The sequence below is a fragment of the Sorex araneus genome, chromosome 6 (genome assembly GCF_027595985.1).
Source record: "Sorex araneus isolate mSorAra2 chromosome 6, mSorAra2.pri, whole genome shotgun sequence".
NCBI classification, from domain to species: Eukaryota; Metazoa; Chordata; class Mammalia; order Eulipotyphla; family Soricidae; genus Sorex; species Sorex araneus.
This window is the reverse complement of record NC_073307.1, coordinates 80,244,259-80,262,629: the sequence shown is the minus strand read 5'-3', so window position 1 is coordinate 80,262,629 and position 18,371 is coordinate 80,244,259. Positions and strand designations below refer to the sequence as shown.

At 60.3% G+C, this 18,371-nt stretch overlaps 2 protein-coding genes across 4 annotated transcripts in view; one reads left to right on the top strand and one right to left on the bottom strand.

Moving 5' to 3' along the window:
* Positions 1-14,367, top strand: part of NINJ2 (ninjurin 2) — a 102,909-nt gene extending 88,542 nt beyond the window's left edge. Inside the window, exons 1-4 of one of the 3 annotated variants that reach the window (XM_055143342.1) lie at positions 4,739-4,852; positions 13,004-13,235; positions 13,515-13,696; positions 14,190-14,367. In XM_055143342.1, coding sequence (XP_054999317.1) covers positions 13,082-13,235; positions 13,515-13,681 — 321 coding nt within the window. In that variant the 5' untranslated portion in view covers positions 4,739-4,852; positions 13,004-13,081 and the 3' untranslated portion in view covers positions 13,682-13,696; positions 14,190-14,367. Of the gene's footprint in view, positions 1-4,738; positions 4,853-13,003; positions 13,236-13,514; positions 13,697-14,189 lie in introns of those variants that run through there. The other 2 variants (XM_055143341.1, XM_055143340.1) reach the window with 2 other exon arrangements.
* A 1,294-nt stretch (positions 14,368-15,661) lies between these two features.
* Positions 15,662-18,371, bottom strand: part of B4GALNT3 (beta-1,4-N-acetyl-galactosaminyltransferase 3) — a 131,660-nt gene continuing 128,950 nt past the window's right edge. Inside the window, exon 20 of the mRNA XM_012931676.2 lies at positions 15,662-16,789. Coding sequence (XP_012787130.2) covers positions 16,681-16,789 — 109 coding nt within the window. The 3' untranslated portion in view covers positions 15,662-16,680. The remainder of the gene's footprint in view (positions 16,790-18,371) is intronic.

Here is an 18,371-nt window from a genome sequence, read left to right as displayed (position 1 = left end):
CAGACAGCAACTGGAGAGCCCATCAGTGCCTGGGGGGGCTCATGCCCCTTGTATTTTTAGAAAGCGAGTGAGAGCACCCGACAACTGCCTTCTCACCCTGGGGCATCGCCAGGCTCCAGAAAGGGCGTTTCCAGCCGAGCTGGGCAGCGGGAAAGGCAAGAAGCAGCCTCTCTACTCAGCCCTCCCTCCTCCCTCCTCCTCCTTCCTCCTGCAGTCCCTCCCTCCTCCCTCCCCTCCTCCCTCCTCCTGCAGTCCCTGCCTCCTCCCTTCCTTCCTCTCTCCCTCACCCCTCCCTCCTGCAGTCCTTCCCTCCTCTCTCCCTCCTGCAATCCCTCCCTCCTCCCTCCCCTCCCTTCCTTCCTTCCCTTCCTTCCTTCCTCCCTCCCTTCTTTACCTCCTTTCCTTCCTTCCCTCTTTTTTCTCTCTTCCCTTCCTCCCTCCCTCCCTCCCCTCCCTTCCTTCCTTCCCTTCCTTCCTTCCTCCCTCCCTTCTTTACCTCCTTTCCTTCCTTCCCTCTTTTTTCTCTCTTCCCTTCCTCCCTCCCTCCCTCCCTCCCTCCCTCCCTCCCTTCCTTCCTTCCTTCCTTCCTTCCTCCTTCCCTCCCTCCCTCCCTCGCTCCCTTTTCCTTCCTCTCGTGCTTCTGAGTATGCATTACTCACTAGATAGCATGTGAGGACCGAAGGGAAGAGTTAGTTCCCTAGGGCTCTGGCCAAGGACAGAGAGCTGAATAAACCCTCAAAGAAGGACGCCATGTTGAGCTTGGCCTCAGAGGGACCTGAGTTCGGGTCTTGGCTCTGCTCACTCCTGGCTTGTAACTTTGGACAAGTTGGTTCTCTGTGAGCCTGTCCTTCCCCTCAGAGGGAGTCCATGAAAAGACTAAGATCATGTCAGAAGAGTGCCTCACCCCTGCGCAGTGCTAATTAACGCTAATTAATGTATTAACCCGGCCAACCTGGGCACTGCATGCTGCCCCAGTCTCGGCCAGGGGTCACTCCTGAGCACCCCCAGGTGTGCCCCAAACTCCCCCCTCCCTCCCCTCCAAGTAAGATGAAATCAAAGCGAGGCTGTAGCTTTGGAAAGGCTGCTCAGCAGCAGGGGCTGGTCTGGGGCACAGGGAGGTGGGGTGAAGAGCAGCCCCAGGCCTTCCACGACATTTCCGGGAGGATTCAGAAGGCCCGGCAACATCCTTGTTTTTCTTTTTCTTGGTTTTAGGGCTACTCCTGGCTGTGCTCAGGACTTCCTCCTGGCTCTGCACTCAGAGAGCACTCCAGGTGGTGCTCATCCCGAATCATCTGGGAGGTTGGGGATTGACCCCGGGTCAGTCAAGTACAAGTGCCTTGCCCTCTGTACTACCTCTTTGTCCTCTTGTTCTTGTCTAAGAGAAGCTGGGAAGTAGAGCCCGGGGTGTGTGTGTGTGTGTGTGTGTGTGTGTGTGTGTGTGTGTGTGTGTGTGTGTGTCCAGCCTGGGGCCACTGAAAGAAGGATTCACCTTGACCCCTGGCAACAAGGGGGCACCATATAGCAACACTGTCTGGGCCCATTTGTCAGAGCCCACGGGTAGGCACGGAAGAATGCGCGTTGGTGAGAGTGGGGTCCGAGGCCCAGGACTGCCACCAAGCAGAGGCAAGAGGGGAGCGAGGAGCCCGCAGAGCCAGGTGGGGTCTGCAGCCTGCAGATAAGAGCAGGGCTTGAGGGCTGGAGAGATAGGATAGCGGGAGGGCGCGTCCCTTGCTGGCGGCAGCCATCGCCATCCCCAGCACCCCAAAAGGTTCTGGAGCCTCTCCTGGAGGGATTCCTGCAAAACGAGCCAGGGATAAGCCCTGATCAAGTGTGGTCCCACCCCTACAAGCCCCCGCAGAAAGAACAGGGCTTTCTTTCCCCCTGGCCGAGCCATCGGGGCTGGGGTTTCTTTGCGCTGTGAGGGCCCCTGATGGAGAACTGGAACAAGGAGCCTCTGGGGGCCTTCCCCCTCTCTCCCTGGGCCTCATTCTGGGGCGTCCTGCCTGTCTCCATCTTTCCCCTGAGAGGGAGTCCATGAAAAGTCACTGAGATCATGTCAGAAGAGTGCCTCACCCCTGCTAATGAACGCAGGTACTAACCGGGGTCCAGTCTGGGCACTGCATGGCGCCCCAATCACCGCTAGGGGTCACTCCCGAGCACCCCCAGCATCTCCCCTGCCCTGGGGGTCGGGGGTGGGAGAGCGCCTGGGCACGTGGGCCTGACACTGCTGAGTCCAGGACGCTCAGGCACACGCGCCGAGGGGGTGGAGGGAGCTCTTGCCCCACCCGCCCCCACCCCCGCAGTCATTTCTAGTTCTTTCCTGGGGGCTGCACGTCAGAACTGCAGGGAGCACAGTTGGCTGAGGCCCCGCCTCTTGAGCGCCTCCTGCAGGAACTGGGGGAGAGGGAGCACCCGGAGGGACGAGGGCCCGCGGGGGGCGGCCCTGGGAGAGCGCAGAGGTGGAGCAAAATCCTCACGCCGGTGCGAACTCTCCTGGGGTGGGTTTCGGCCCCCGCAGCTCCCACCCCTTCTCTGCCTTGTTCGCGGCCGATCTGGGCTGGCCGGGGAGCCGGATGGAGCTGAGGCGAGGCCGGGTCCCTCCCGCGGGCTGGCTGGAGCTGGACCCAGGGCCGGGACGCCCACGGGGGTGGGGTCTTGGCAGCTCCATGCAGGGCGGGGCGGGCGTAGCCGCCACCTTCCCCTCCCGTCCCTGCCCCAGTCCCGTGCCTGTAGCCTCGCGCTCTGGCACCCCAAGGGCGTCTTCCCGCCGGCTGGGAAGGCAGAGCCCAATTGGGGACAGGGCGAGCTGTCCTCTGTCCTGTGGAATGTGGCTGTTTTGCTTTACGGTTCAGCGTTTCCACCGTCTGTCATTGTCACTTACCTGTGTGGGGGCCTCTCTCGGGAGTTGGGGAACCAAGATTCCCATGAGTGTTTCCAAGGCCGCGGTGGGAAGGCTCACAGGATGCATGGGGTGGGCCCTGGGGCCTGGACTCCGGCCAGCAGCCCTGGGCACTGGGGGAGGCTAGAGCTGCTGCCCGGTAGAACGACAGAAGGACAGAAGAACGGACTGCAGTGCCCGTGGAGACAGCCTCATGAGGGGCTACAGGCCAGGCTTTCTAGGGACTGTGGTGGGAAAGGACCCGGGGTTCAAGTCCCACACTGACTTTTTTTTTTTTAATGAATCACCATGAGGTACAGTTACAAACTTAACAAACTTTTGTGCTTGCGTTTCAGTCATACAATGATCAAGTACCCATCCCTCCTCCAGTGCCCATTCGCCACCACCAATGGTCCCAGCATCCCTCCCCCCACCCCACCCCATCCCCCCCACCCCACCCCGCCTCTGTGGCAGGGCATTCCCTTTGCTCTCTCTCTCCTTTTGGGTGTCCCACACTGACATTTAACAGCTGGGAACATCCAGGCAAAAGTCTCTCTCTGTCTCTCTGTCTCTCTATCTCTCTATCTCCCTGTCTCTCTGTCTCTCTCTCTCTCTGTCTCTCTCCCCCCCCTCCCTCTCCCTCTTTCTCCCTCCTCTCACTTTCCCCCCCACCCAATGGTCTCATTTGAGTACTTAATGGGATGCAGTGACCAGGCCTCCAAGGTCTGGAGGGAAAGTTCTTGCCTGACACGTGGCCAACTAACCCTTTTAATCCCTGGCATTGTATATGGTCCCTTGAGCACCGCCAGGGATGGCTGATGAGCACAGAGCTAGGAATAGCCCCAGAGCACACCCAGTTCATCCCCCCCAAAATAAGACATTTTAATGTCTAAATCCACAGGAAAGCAAAGCATCCAGCTCCCAACTTAGAAGACTGGGAGTGTGTTCAGCACGGATACTGCCTACACCCGGGCCCCAGGGGCTGGCAGGGCTAGCCCTCCCCTGGGGACTGGCCTCAGAGTGCCCTGGAAAACCTGCAGACACAAGCCTTCCCCCACTGTTTCAGATTCAGCTGCTCCAGGGCAGAACCCAAGAATTTGCATTTCTGACAAGTTGTAGGGGCAGCTGGAGGCGGTTCTTGGAGCTGAAGGTACTTTGGCCCTCTGAGCCCCACTGATTACAAGGCCAGAGGCGAGGGCTTAATGCTGGCCGTCCGCAGTAGGTAGGGACTTCGGGCACTTTCTAATTCCTGGGAGCCCTAAGGTCTTCACTTGGGAAGCGAGCGCTCTCCACAGGGATGCGCCTGGCAAGCAGCTCCACCGCGCCAGGCTCTTCCTCACATTCCATCATCTCACTCGCTGTGGTGTGAGTGTGGAAAAAGCTCTTTGGGGGCCTCCATGTGGCAAACCCAACATCCACTTCGGAGCCTGACTGTTTCCTGAGACCAGGGGACAAAGCAGTAGAAAATGCTAAGAAAGAGCCCCACTGTGGGCCAAAGAGTTAGTCCGGTGGGGAGGGCGTTTGCCTTGCACGGGACTGACCTGGTCCAACCCCCAGCCTCCCTATGGTCCTCCGAGCACCACCAGGGGTAATTTCTGAATGCAAGAGCCAGGAATAATTTCATGAGCACCACTGGGTGTGGCCCCCAAACCCAAAACAGAACAAGATAAACCCATCCGGCCCATAAAACCATGGGGGTTTCTCTCGGAGCTCTTGTGCCTCCCCCTCTCTGCTTCCCTGGTTCTGAGACACTTGTCAACTCCTTGCTCTGCAAAGGCATCGAGCGGCCCCGCTCCCTGACTGGCCGCTTCTTGGGGGCCCCCTGGTGGACCACACAGGTGTTGCAGCACTTCCCCGGGGGCGGCGTGCGAGGCGGCTGCTGAAGGGTCCCCGTGGCTCAAAGCAAGGGGTGGAGAGCCGCACACACAGCAAGACTGTGCCCAGGGGCGCGGGGATTTCTGGAGCCTCGGACGGGTGCGTGTATTATAACCAAAACAGCGCGCAACAGCACGCAGCGGATTAGAGGTGTTGGCTTTTCAGCGAGATCCCCAGCTCTTGGCCCCGGCTGGGGCGGGGTGGAGGGGGGGGCACTGGCCCCAGGCCTCAGGGGCCCTGGCCTCTGCAGGTTTTGGCCTGAAGACCAGCGGCAGCTTCCAGCCTGAGTCATGCTTGCCCGCGGCAGGACACTCAGGCGGGAGGCCTGGGCCTGGGCTTTTATTTTAAAGGCAAAGATTCACCATCCCAGGCTGACTCTCCGAGCCACTGTCTCTGCAGTCCCACGGGCTGGGCCTCAGCCTCTGAAGTTCAATTCCATTCCAGGGGTGGGGGGCGGGGCGAGGCTGTGTGGGGTCCTCGTCTCCTTGTTAAGGTTGAGTGTCCTCAAAAGCAGTCTACAGACAACCAAGGAGCAGGCCAACCCGGTTCCAGTGGGGTACTGTATATAGGTTCTTTCTTGGACGCACAAGAATATCTACTTCATGGCAAGAGTTTGGGACGCGGCCGGACAGCAGCAGATAAGCAGTCCGCTGCGGTCACTGTGCACGGGGCGCTGAGTTGCTTGGTGGCGCCCGGAACGCGGCGAGGTGTCGCGTGCAAGGGATGGAAAAAAGAGAATCCCCGTGGTCAGATTCTCAGCAGCCCATGAGCCAGCAGAAAGCTCCTGAACCCAACCCCAGGTGGGCCCAGCAGCCTGGGGCCTTGGCGTGGGGTCTGGGTGCAGCCGGGAGGGGGCTGGGAAGAAAGGGCTTTAGTGCTAGGCAGAGCCGACGGAGAGGGAAGGGTGGGGTGTGCTCAGGGAACAGTGAGTAATCTGGTGTGGCCCAGGACGCTGAGCAACAGGGGGAGCTCCCGGCCCCCTCCCCGGGTGAGGGGAGGAGAGGGTGATGGGCCAAAGGGGAAGTAGAGGCCAGCAGATAAGGTCCCCACTGCCGCTCTGGGGGAGGGCCTGGGTGAGGGGCTCCTGTGGAAGTGCCCCTCCTGAGAGAGGCCTGGCAGTGAAGAGGAGGCCAACAGCACTGCGGGTTGCTAAGAGAATAGCTGGGGCCTCGAATGTTGGGCCCTGAGTCACTAGATTTCTTCCGCAAGCCTGGAGGCCTGCAGGAAGAGGAGGTTCCGGTGGGGGAGGAAGTCTTGCTCAGCCCAAATTTGTCTAAATTCTTTGCAGTTTGCAAGGCACAGTCAGCCACACAGTGATGTTTCAACCGCCGAGCAGGGCAGATGAGGCTCCCCTTCCACAGACGAAGTCATGAGGTGCTGCAGGGCCGAGACTCAGGCCTGACGGCCCTCACCCTGCAACACGGCCCGCCCCAGCCTGGGCTCCAGCACTGCATCTGCTCCCCGGAGCACTGAGCCAGGAATAGCCCCTGAGCCCTTCCGGGCGTGACCCCCAAACAAAGAAAAATGACAAACAACCCTGTTTCATGCTATCTGTCCATTCTCTTGGGCGAAGTGAGCATGTGTGTTAAAATATATGTATTCATTTTATTTAAATTTTTTAAAAATTTTTTTTATTTGGTGGCCACACCCAGCAATGCTCAGGGATTATTCCTGGCTCCATCTCAGGGGACTTCCTGGTGGGCTCAGGGGACCAGGGACCATGTGGGATGCCAGGGATCAAACCCTTGCTGGTTACGCACAGGGTGAACCCCCTACCTAGACCGTAGCTCTGGTCCCTGGTCTTTAAAGAGAGTTGGGACCGCACATGATTCTGATTCTGTCCCTCGCCTCCTCCTCCCAGCGCCCTGGGTCACCTCTGGCCAGCTCGAGTGCACGCGCTCCCTTGGGTCTGGCTCCTTTCTGCCCGAGGGGTGGCCCAGCTGACCGGCACAAGGAAGCCTGGAGGACAGCTGACACGGGCGGGGGTGATTGTCCATCTCACTCCCCTGAGGGGTGGCCAGTCACCCCTTTCGCCTGACTCACACAGGCTCTCTCCAGAGCCTGCTAGCCAGGGACGTGGCAGAGGGGGTGGGAGCGAAGGTTCGCGCACAGAGAAGTGGGCCTGGCCCACGTGTGGCCCTGGGCGAGGGGCTGAGGCTGTGGCCCTGGCTCGGGGCTCAGGGCAGCCGCTCCAGCATCCCGGGCTGCTGGGAGGAGCAAGTAAGATGACTCATACTGCGGCGAGTACTTGCCAGGCCCAGGGGAGCCCACACTTCTCAGAGCTTCTGTGTGTGTTTGTGTGACTGTTTATGTGACTGTGTGTGACTGTGTGACTGTGCCTGTGTGATTGTGTGTAGGTATCTGTGCATGCCTGTGTGTCTGTGTGTGTCTGTGTCTATGTGTGTTTCGGTGTGTATTTGTGTAATTATGTGTATCTGTGAGTTTGTGTATATGTTTGTGTGTCTGTGTGACTGTGTATTCTGTGACTGTGTATTTGTGTGACTGTGCCTTATCACTATCTGTATGACTATATTTGTGTGACTGTGTGTCTGTGTGACTGTATTTGTGTGACTGTGTGTCTACCTGTGACGGGGTATTTGTGTGACTGTATGTGAGTATTTGTGTGTCTGTTAAAATATGTGTTTGTGTGACTGTGTGTCTATGTTTGATTGTAGTTGGGTGACTGTGTCTTGACTTTCTATGACTGTATTTGTGTGTCTGTGTATAACTGTGTATTTGTGTGTCTGTGTGTGCCTGTGTGTAACTGTGTATTTGTGTGTCTGTGTGTCTGTTATTTGTGTGACTGTGTCTGTGACTATATTTGTGTGCCTGTGTGTGCCTGTGTGTAACTGTGTATTTGTGTGTCTGTGTGTGCCTGTGTGTAACTGTGTATTTGTGTGTCTGTGTGTGCCTGTTATTTGTGTGACTGTGTCTGTGACTATATTTGTGTGACTGTGTATTTGTGTGACTGTATTTGTGTGTGTGTGTGTGTGTGTGTGTGCAAACAGGGCCGGGGGCTGTGTCAGGCTTCATTCTGACAGCCGCAGGGTGTCTCTGCACCCAACTAAGAGACCTAGTCTTTAAGAGCTGCCACTCGGCCCCTAGTTTTGTTTGAGGCCACAGTGCTCCGGGCCCTCCCAGGCCGTGCTTCGGAGCATGTGGTGCTGGGGCTGGAAAGGGGGGCTGCCGCTGGCGAAGCCCACTGAGCACCCCCCACCCCCACACCGGAACCACGTTCTGGGCTGGGTTGCGTCCTTGCCTTCTCAGGCCCGCAGGTTCTGGGTGCTCGTCCTCCCGTCTGTCCAGCCGCCTGTCTGTCCAGCCCTTTGGAGGCTAACAGCCACCGGCCGCTACTCCTGTGGCCTGGGGCTGAGCTGATGCGCCCTGCCACCGTCCTGGGATTTCTCGGGAGTGACTCAGGACAGGGTGATGGTGCCCCGGCCGCCTGGGGCCAGTGACTCACTGGCTCGGCCTCTGGGCCCTGCAGCTGCCTCCCCCACCCCCCCCCCCCAGGAGCCTGTCCTCAGCACCCCAGACTCTCCTGGAGAAGGACCTGAGCAAACCCAGCAAGCCTGGGGCTGGGGGAGGGGCCCTTCTGGCCAGGCGCCCCCCAACCAGCCGGCCCTGGGGCACCCGCCCACTGAGTCCTGGGCCCGGGCTTTCTGGGAGGCAAGTTCTCCCCCTCCAGCAACATCCTTGTAACTTTGTTTCCAAGGGCGGGCAGAGGGCCCCTGAAACTTGGGGTCTGAGCAGACAGACGTCAATAAACAATGTAAAAATGTCCTTTCCCGGTGAGAGAGGCATTCCTTTCCCTGCCCCTGCAAGGACTAAGGGACGGTCCCCTGGCAGAACAATGGAGCAACCGGGCTCCGAGGGATGTTGTCTGGGGGCTGCGGGGAGCCGGGGTCCCAGGGCGGGTGTGCTGGGAGCAGGGGCCTGCGGAGCCACAGTGCCCGGCCAGGCTGCAGACCCCAGACCCATGTCCCTTGTGGTCCTCCCCCCACCCGCTGCGTTCTCTCTCCCCCACACCCCTCCTCCCACCCAGCTGGTGCTCCGGGGCTGGGGGGTCCCGGGCCACCTTTCCCAGGGGGCTGTAGCAGGGGGGTGTTGAGTCTGGGAGAACCTTCCCCCGGGATGGGGTGCGAGCAAACTGAGAAATGCGGTGGCCCTTAAAAGGCGACCCAGACGCGGCAAACAAGGACAAGTGCTCGCCTGGGGGGAGGGGGAGGTGAGGGTCCTTCTCAGTGTCCCCACCGCGGCCTCGACTCCGGAGCCGGGTTCCCTTCCGGCTTTGCGGGTGTGGAAACTGAGGCTCCGAGAGCCCCACCCCCCACCAGGCGCTGGGTGCGAGTCGGGGAGGCCCGCGGGCCGCAGCCCGCCGTGCACGCGGCGGCCGTCGGGCAGGGCGGGGGCGCGCTGGGCCCGGGACCGAGTGACTCACGGGCTCGGCCCGGCCACCTCCCCCGGCCTTTGTTCCCGCCCGCCTTAAAGGGCCCGCGGGCCGCGCCGCACCCGCCCGCCCTCCCGCCTCCCGGTGGGCCGCCGGGGGGAGGGGGCTCTCCGACTCCAGGCAGGCCGACCTCAGCTGGCCCAGAAGGGTCCAGAACGTCGTTTCCAGCCTTCTAGAACGGGCGATCACCTTCCCGCGCCCACCTTCTCCGCAGCCACCCCGCCCCCCGCTGATAGGGGGTGCGGAAGCTCCCTCCCCGGGCCCCTCGCTTTCCCGCGCTCCCTCTCCACCCGCCCCGTCCACTGCGGGATCATTCTGGAACTCTCCTTTGACCAGGCTGGCCCGCCGGGACTTGGGCACCGGGCGCCTGCCCAGGCCTGCGGGGCTCCGGGTTCCTCGCAGCCGGGCCCGGCAGGGGCGTCCCGGGGGCCCGCAACTGCCCTGGACGCGCGCGCCCCCACGTGGCCGTTAGCGAGAACTGCTTCCCTGCGCTCAGGCGGGTCCATCCGCCAACCCCGAAAACGCAGCCTTGGTTTCCGGGGAGGGGGGCGGGTCCCGTGTTGGCAAAAATCCCCTGAACTCGGGTCCCAGACTCTGCGAGCAGAAAGCTGGAGGCCTGCGCCTACCTCTGCTCACTGAGCATTGACTCGCAAGTCGACTCAGCTGAGCAGTATTTCAAGATCTGTGGCTCCTTGCTCTGCACCCTCTGTCCCCCCGCCCCCATCCGCCCAATACGACGTTATTACTTGCTGTTCAAAGTCCCCCACTAGAGGTTTGGGTCTATTGCACTGTCTTTCCCCTTGACGTATCTTTCTGTGGCTAGCTTCCGTTTGTCTGAAGTGACAGGTGAGTTTGAAAGGAGGAACAAGTACAGAGTCATTCTTTGTCAATCCAGAGAGCGGGGCATGGCCAGAGGCAGAGGCGCTGCCAAGGAGGGGACGAAGGGACAGGAGGCCTGGGTCACAGCCATATCTGTGCCAAAGAACTCGATGCTGGAGAGGGTCACGGGCTGCCCTGTATTCTCTCACCTAATGCCTGTCCTAGGACCAACCTTTGCCAAAACACTAGGCCCGTAAGTTGTAACCTTGGAGCTTTTGTAGCTTTTGTAACCTTGGCATCCATTGCCTGAGCCAAGCAGGCCATCTGGCCCCACACAAGTTTAGCAACTAGGAAGGAGTATCCAGAGACCCAGAACCCTCTAAGGCCTTGCCCATCCACCCACCCATTCATCTCTCCACCCATCCACCTGTCTGTCCAACCACACACCCACACACATTCATCTGTACATCCACCACACACACCCATCCATCTACCCACCATCCATCTATTCACCCACCCACCCCCAGGTCCATCCATCTACCTACCATTCATCCATCCATCCTTCCTTCCACCCACCTGTCCCTCCATTCATTCACTTATCCACCCACTCGTCTATCCGTTCACCCACCCCACACATACCCATTCATCCACCCACCTGACACCTATCCACTCACCCATCCATCCATCCATTCATCCATCCATCCATCCTTCATCTATCCTTCCACCCGGTGAGCCTCCATTCATCCCTTTATTCATCCACTTGTTTATCCATCTGCCCAACGCACACACCCACTCATCCACTCTCCCACCTCCTCAAGAGATATGCTGTTGGGAATGTGTTGTATTGAGTTCACTTCCCCACTCAGGCTGTGGTGTCTTTCAAAGTCTTCTCTTCCTCTCCTTTCTCTCTGTTCACCAGAATTGTCACTGTCACTGTCATCCCGTTGCTCATCGATTTGTTTGAGTGGGCACCAGTCTCTCATTGAGAGACCTATCGCTCCATTCCTCACCAGAGTTACTCACCCTAATCCTAAGTGGGCTTCACTCGTCAGTGGCTCGGCCAATCCCTCCCAAAAGCAGCCTCTAAGTGGCTCTCCCTGAAGTGGACCCACATCCTCTGGGCTGAGTGCAGATTGCCTGCAGCAACCTGTCTGAGTTTGTGTCAGATTTGTGCCCCGAGATTCCATCTCTCAGAATTAGTGACTTTTTAATTTAATTTCTTTTACTTTTTGGGTCACAGCCAGCGATGCACAGCGGTTACTCCTGGCTCTGCACTCAGGAATTACTCCTGGCGCTGCTCGGGGGACCATATGGGATGCTGGGAATCGAACCCAGGTTGGCTGTGTGCAAGGCAAATGCCCTCCCCGCTGTGCTATCGTTCCAGCCCCAGAATTAGTGAACTCTTAAGGGGGAAAACGTCCTTCTATATTTCAAAACCAAATGCATATAATAGGGCCAAACAATCTGAGCCCAAAATGAAATTGGGGGGCTTTAAATTAAAAAAAAAAATTTTCCCACACCAGTGCTAGGGACTGCTCCTGCAAAGTGCGAGGGGACTGGGCAATGCCAAGGAGTGACCCTCGGCCTCCAGCAGGCAAAGCAAGTGTTCCAACCCATTGCGCTAACTCCATGGCTCCCCCAATGACTTCATTTCTAGTTATTTATTTTTTGGGGGGCATATTCAGAATTACTCAGGACCTGCTGGCTCTGTGCTCAGGGATCACTCCTGGTGGGGCTCAGGAACCATATGTAGAGTTGGAGATCAAGTCTAGATAGGCTGCATGCAAGGCAAGCGCCCTGCCATTTGTCCTATCTCTATGGCCTTATTTATTTGGAGTCACACCCAACAGTGCTCAGGGTCTCTTCCTGGTTTTATGCTCAGGAGTGAGCCCTGATAATGTTCAGGGGACCATACATGATGCTGGGGATCAAACATGGGTTGGCCACATGCAAGGCAAGCACCTCAACCTATCTCTCCACACCTCCTCAGTGATTATTATTTTTTTTTCTTTTTGGGTCACACCCGGCGATGCTCAGGGGTTACTCCTGGATCGTGCACTTAGGAATCACTCCTGGCGGTGCTATGGGATGCTGGGAATCGAACCCGGGTCAGCCGCGTGCACAGCAAATGTGCTATCACTCCAGCTGCCCCCCTCCTCAGTGATTTTTAAACTGGAAATTAAGAGTCTTTCACGAGTCCACATAATTGTACGCATCTAGACACATATAATACAGGGGAGTGACCTCACGGCTGGGGTCCCACAGCCAGTGCACGTGTGTGAGCATGGCTGCACTTCAGCTCGGGGCTCCAGACCTCAGTGAGCTCCACCCGAGGCCCAGACCCCCTCGCTGAGCTCTGCGCCCATCTCCTGCCAGCCCCTGGGCTCCTCTATCGCCCTCTGAACTTTCCTTGTGGGTGAAAAGGCAGAGGCCTCGCCACTGTGACCAAACTGAGGCAGCCCAGAACCGTCCCCACCCTCGGTGGGAAACAGAAAGGCCCACAGGGTACGAGGCCTGAGGGCCTCCCAGGCTTCCTAGCCCACCTCTCCTTGCTACCCAGGCCATGAAGCAGGACAGTGGCAAGGGGTGACAGGCCATCCGGCTGGACCAAGACGTCCCAGGGAGGCCTGCGGGCCTGGCTCAGCCCCAGTTCCCTGACCCCTGGCACAGCCAGGAGTGACCCCAAACACTGGGCTGGGAGCGCATGTGGCCAAACACCAGGACAAAACCAAAGCAGGGGCCAGAGAGTCGGCTCAGCCAGCCGCAGCGCATGCCCTGATGCCGGGGGCCAACGGAGGACCCCGAAGAGCAAGGCCCAGGCGCCAAATCAGGTGTCCCCCCACCCCCAGACTCAAAGCCCAAAGACCGAGCAAGGCCTTTCCCCTCCGGCTGGAGACGAGCATTCAAGCCTCCCTCCGTTTCCGGGTCCCCCCGTGGCCTGCCCCCCAGAGCCCCTGCGAGCCGGGCTCTCTGTCTTCCAGCCCGGGACCCCCAGCCCGCAGCAGCGCGTGCCCGTCAACCTGAACCACTATGCCACCAAGAAGAGCGTGGCCGAGAGCATGCTGGACGTGGCCCTGTTCCTGTCCAATGCCACGAGGCTGAAGGCGCTGCTGGAGCAGGGGCCGGCCGCCCCCTACTACACGGTCCTCATCGTGCTGCTCAGCGCCTCCCTGCTCCTGCAGGTGGCCATCGGAGTCCTCCTCGTGGTCATCGGTGAGGAACCCCGGCGACAGCCATGTGCGAGGCCCCCAGAGCCAGCCTGTCACCCCCTGCACCCCCCCCTCCCCAGGCCCCTACCCCGCGCTGGGTTGTCCCTTGTGGGCCTGTGGCCAATCCCACGGAGCCACCTCTGAGCCATGGGGACGCCTCGCACCCAGCGAAGCTTTGGGGCCTTGGCCTGTCGCCGCCCTTCCCCGGGCTTCCTCCCAAGGGGGTGCGGGCGGGTGTGGATTGTGCGCCCACCCCCCCTTTCCTCCTGCCCTTCCTTCCCAGCTCGACTGAACCTCAACGAGGTGGAGAAACAGTGGAGGCTGAACCGGCTCAACAACGCTGCCACCACCTTGGTCTTCATCGCAGTTGTCATCAATGTCTTCATCACGGCCTTCGGGGCACATAAGACGGGGCTCCCTGCAGCCAGGACCTCACGGAATCCCCTCTGAGCCCCAAGCTGGGAGGTGAGAGGAGGGAGGGGGGAGTGGAATGGCGGAATGGCGCTTCTCTGGCTGAGCAAAGGTCCTTGTCAAGCCAGAAGGGTTGCAGGCCTGCAGCGGTGGGGCGGGACGGTCTTGGAGACTCGGAAACCCTCGGGTGCTCTGCCCCTCCCCTCCCCTGCTCTGTTACTGGGGCTCCCTCTGCGCAGTGCTCAGACCTGGGTTCCTAGAGCTGCCATGGACACGAGGCCACGGTGAGTGGCTGACTCCAGGCCCCTGGCCAGGGGGACACGGGGGTGTGCCAAGCTGTCTTTGGTGCTGTCAAGGGTGCCTGCTCCTCAGGCTGGTCCTCGGCAGCACCTGCGAGGCGAGGAGGGGGTCGGGGGTCGGGCAGCACAGACTCTCTGGGCCCTGGGGGAAGCTGCCAGCCAGGCAGGGACAGGCAGGGACAGGGATGCGTTGGGCGGGGCGGGGCGGGGCCTGGCCAGCCTCTCACTGCCTCTCCTCTGCCTCTCAGCAGGGACGGTTCCGGGTCTGGAGGCTGGAGCTCAGACAGAGGGACCGCTGGACCTTCCTGTGCCCCCAAGTGCCCATTGACAGAGGGGCCCCCTGGAGCCCTGACCCGGCTCGTCCCACCCTCCTCCAATGCCCCAGGCCTGTCTTCCCTTAAGAGAACTGAGTTCTCTCCATAAAGGTGTCTGCATGCCACTGAGTCTATATTTGTGGAGGGCATTTGTGGATGCCCCATCAGCATCCTACAGACACCGCAAGCAGGCCCGGCTCTAGGGGGGAAATGGCTTCAGTCTCTCTCCCCTCTGGGGCTCCTGGGGCGGGAGGCCGCCATCCTGACCCCATGTGTCGCCAGCTAACGCCCAGCTGCGACACCACCAGCAGAGCCGGCCCCGTGGTGGGTGCACGGCCACCTGTCCTTTCCCCAACCCCCCCCAAGCCTGCTCCCGCCTTCAGATGAGCACCTTCTCACAAGCACAGTTAGAGAGGTCGGACTCACACGGCCCCGGCCAGAGCGACCGAACTATCCCCAGGCCTGTTGGTTTGCACCGAGAGGAAGCAGCCCAGGCCGAACCAACAATTCTCAGCCGGCTCCTTTATTATGCCTGGCTCGGGGGCCACGGCCAGCATTGCTTGGGGCGCTCATTCCTGCAGTGCTCGCAGGCCCGGCTGGTGCTGGCGCCCAAACCTGGGCCCACATGCAAAGCCCCACCCCAGCCCCGAGCGTGTGTCCCTGGCCCAGTCTGCACCTGTGAGCCATAGCTCAGCTTTCTGGCCTGACCACCCCACCCCAGGAGACCCCACCCAGCCCTTCTCAGCTGGAGCACCAGGAGACGTTGCTGCCCAGCAAAGGCCCGAGCACTATCCCTGCACCCCTCAGGTGGGAAAAATGCGGCCTCCACCCAGGGTGGCGGGTGGTGTGTTGGGGGGGGGTGTGAGAGGGAGGGGAGCTGGTGTGTCCCTCAGGGGCCCGACCACTGGGAGGACCCTCAAGCCTCTGGTCCAGTCCTCACCCGCTCTGAACAGCAAGACACAGAGCCCACCTGTTTTCTAAGAAGATGCTGTAATTTAACCCACTCCCCCCCAAGGGTCCCTACACAGGGTGGGGGGTCTTGTTGGGGGCCCCCTTAAGGCAGGTGGTGTGGACGTAACAAATATTGAACAAGGCACTGGCGGGTGGAGGGGTTGAGGGCGGGCAGGAGAGATGATTCGGGCATTGTGGGGAGAACAGCAGGGGTGTGACACCCCAGGGGGAGCAGGCCCCGAAAGCAGCCTGGCCCGCCCCTCTGCCGCCTCTAGCCCCCGGGCAGGGACCACGTGGGGGGCCCGTGATGCAGGGTTGTCTGAGTCTCCCCAAGCTCCAGTAGGTTCTGGAAGGAGCCACAATTCCCTCCTGTGCCCAGTTTCTGATCTGGGGACGGCAAACACCATCCCCCCTCCCCTCACCCCTGCCCCCAGACCCCTGGACTCTATCACAACTGGAGGAAGCCCCTCCTCGGGGCCCTGCCCAGATGCCAATTCACAGCCCCACGCTTACGCCCAGGACCTGGGCCCCTCCCACGCATGTCCTGAGCTTGGCAGCAGCAAAGTGCCCCGCCACCAAGGCACCTGGGGTCAGTAACGCCAAGGCGGGTGGGGGTGGGGGTGAGACCACCATCTGCCGGGAGGGGGCGCCCGAGCCCACAGGGCTCGGTCCCTGAACTGGCTCAGTTCCCTGACATAGTCCCTGCCTCCTTCCACTGGCGCGGTGCCCCTGTACCCCTAAACCTGGCCCCTGCAAGCCTCTCCCACGCAGGGCCGCTCCTCCGGCTCCCTGCTGGGCCTCTGCATCCCTGCCTCCAGGAGAGCAGGAAGGGGAGCCTCACCCCTGCTCCTTCCCACCCAAAGCCCAGATGCCGAGCAAGCTCTCTGCAGCCCCTTCCTGCTCTCCCAGCGCCACGGTGATCCCAGGAACACACAGGTGCCGGCCCGGGGGTCAGCGCCACGTGGACAGGTCAACGCTCAAGTCAGAGGCTGACCTTGGCGGCTCGAGGGAGCGCTGGGGATGCACCGTGGGGTCTGCTCCTTGCTGAGCCATCACCACGCACCGGAGTGGGCCTGGGGCCTGGCAGTGGGGACCCCCGCCCCGAGACTCACACCCCTCCCTCTCGGTCAGCTCAGGGCCGGGGCAGGTACAGGGCTTCCGGTAAAACACGCCCACCAAAGCGTCCGGGGACTGGTCACTAGTCCCCGGGGGAGGCGGGGGGCTGGCGAAAGGCACCGTTGGGGATAAAGGCGGGGTCCCCCCCTGGGTCTCTCTCTCGGACCCCACGGGGTGGCCTTCTCCAGCTGCTGGTCTGTGTTTCGGTGTCTCCATCAGTGCGGGAACCCGGCTGGCTCCCCAGGAACTGGAAGGGGGGTCCCGGCGAGGCTCCTGGGATGCAGCCCCTTTCCTGGGCTCCGCCTGCAGGACGCGGGGGGCGCAGGCACGTGGCGGGTCTCGAGCGGCGCCCCTGGGCTCACGGCCGCTTCCTCTGCCGGCGGCTCCACATGCCCCGCTTGGAATGGAAGTGGTGGAAGAAGTTCCGGAGGGACAGACGCTCCACCTCCAGGCCGGCCTGCAGGATCCTGCGGGGACAGGCAGCGTGAGCGGACACAGCACAAGAGGGCCTGGGGCCGCGGCGGCCAGAGAGCGAGAAGCAGGTGCTGGAGGGGGGAAGCAGGAAGGGGGGTGGCCTGCACCCGCGGGTGGTCCTGACCCTCCGTGGTTGCTGTCCCAGCTTGAGAAGAAATGCAGGCAGCAGATGGCAATGAGGAAGGCGCTTGCCTTGCACGTGGTCCACCCAGGTTCAGCCCCAGCAGCCCATAGAGCCCCCAGGTTCAAGCCCCAGTACCCCATATAGTTCCCCAAGCCCCACCTGGAGTGATCCCTGAGCAGCACCAGATGTGGGCCCAAAACAAAAATGGGGGAAAAAAAAAAGACGGGCCTGATGAGGAAGAGAAAAACAAGACAGGCCTGATGAGGACATGGACTTTGCTTTCTCAGACTAAGACTCTTTTGCAGCAAATGAAACAAAAGGCTGCATTCCTTCTACCTCAGTTATTCAACTGAATTAATAAATAATTTATGCACGGGCGTGCATGCACACGCATATACACATGCATTCCGGGGCTGGAGGATAGATAGCACAGCGGGTAGGGCGTTTGCCTTGCATGTGGCCGACCCGGGTTCAGTTCCCAGCATCCCACATGGTCCCCTGAGCACCACCAGGAGTAATTCTTGAGTGCAGAGCCAGGAGTAACCCCTGTGCATCCCCAGGTGTGACCCAAAAAGGAAAAAAAAAATGCTGCATTCCTGGGTGGGAGGGATAGTCCAGTGGGTAGGGCACTTGCGTTGCACACAGTAGACTTGACTTCCGGGAGCCCACCAAGAGTGATCCCTGAATGCAGATCGAGGAGTAAGCCCTGAGCACTGCTGGGTGTGTGCCCCCTCCCCTACTACCCTCCTCGCTCCTGCAAACAAACAAACAAACCTGAAAAAAAAAACCCCAAACAAACAAACATAACATCCCAGCTATGCTCCAGAGCATGTGCTCAGTGGCAGAGCACTTACCGCTGTGAGACCCTGTGAGACCCTGGGGGTGGCACTGCCACCTAGCAGACCACCACCACTACAACAAAAACATGAAACTTTTAGAAAGAAAAATGGCTCAAATGCTGGTGAAGTTCCGATAGGCAGTAACCCCTGGGTCCAGCCTGCGGGGTCCCGAGAATGTCCGGGGGCGGGGGGGGGGGTCCGATCCGGGGTCTCCTCTCCAGCCTGCGCACACAGGCGCTCTGGGCTGGAATTTGTGGGGCAGGTTTTTTTTTTTTTAAACTATTACTGATTTATTTTGGTTTGGGGGCACCACTCCTGGTGATGCTCAGGGGCCACTCCAGGCTCTGCGTTCAGGAGTTACTCCCGGTGGTGCCGGGAGCCATACGGGATGCTGAGGATCGAACGTGGGTCTGCCGTGTGCAAGGCCAGCGCCCGACTCGTCGCACTATCACTCCAACCCCTGGAGCAGTTCTCATGAGCCTCAGACAAGGCAGGAAGGTAAGACCTACGCCAGATACAGCCTTGAGCCTCTGATTCCTGGCACCCCAGATGGTCCCTAGAGTCCTGCCAGGTGTAAGCCCTGAGCAATGCCAGGTGTGGCTCCAAAGCCAC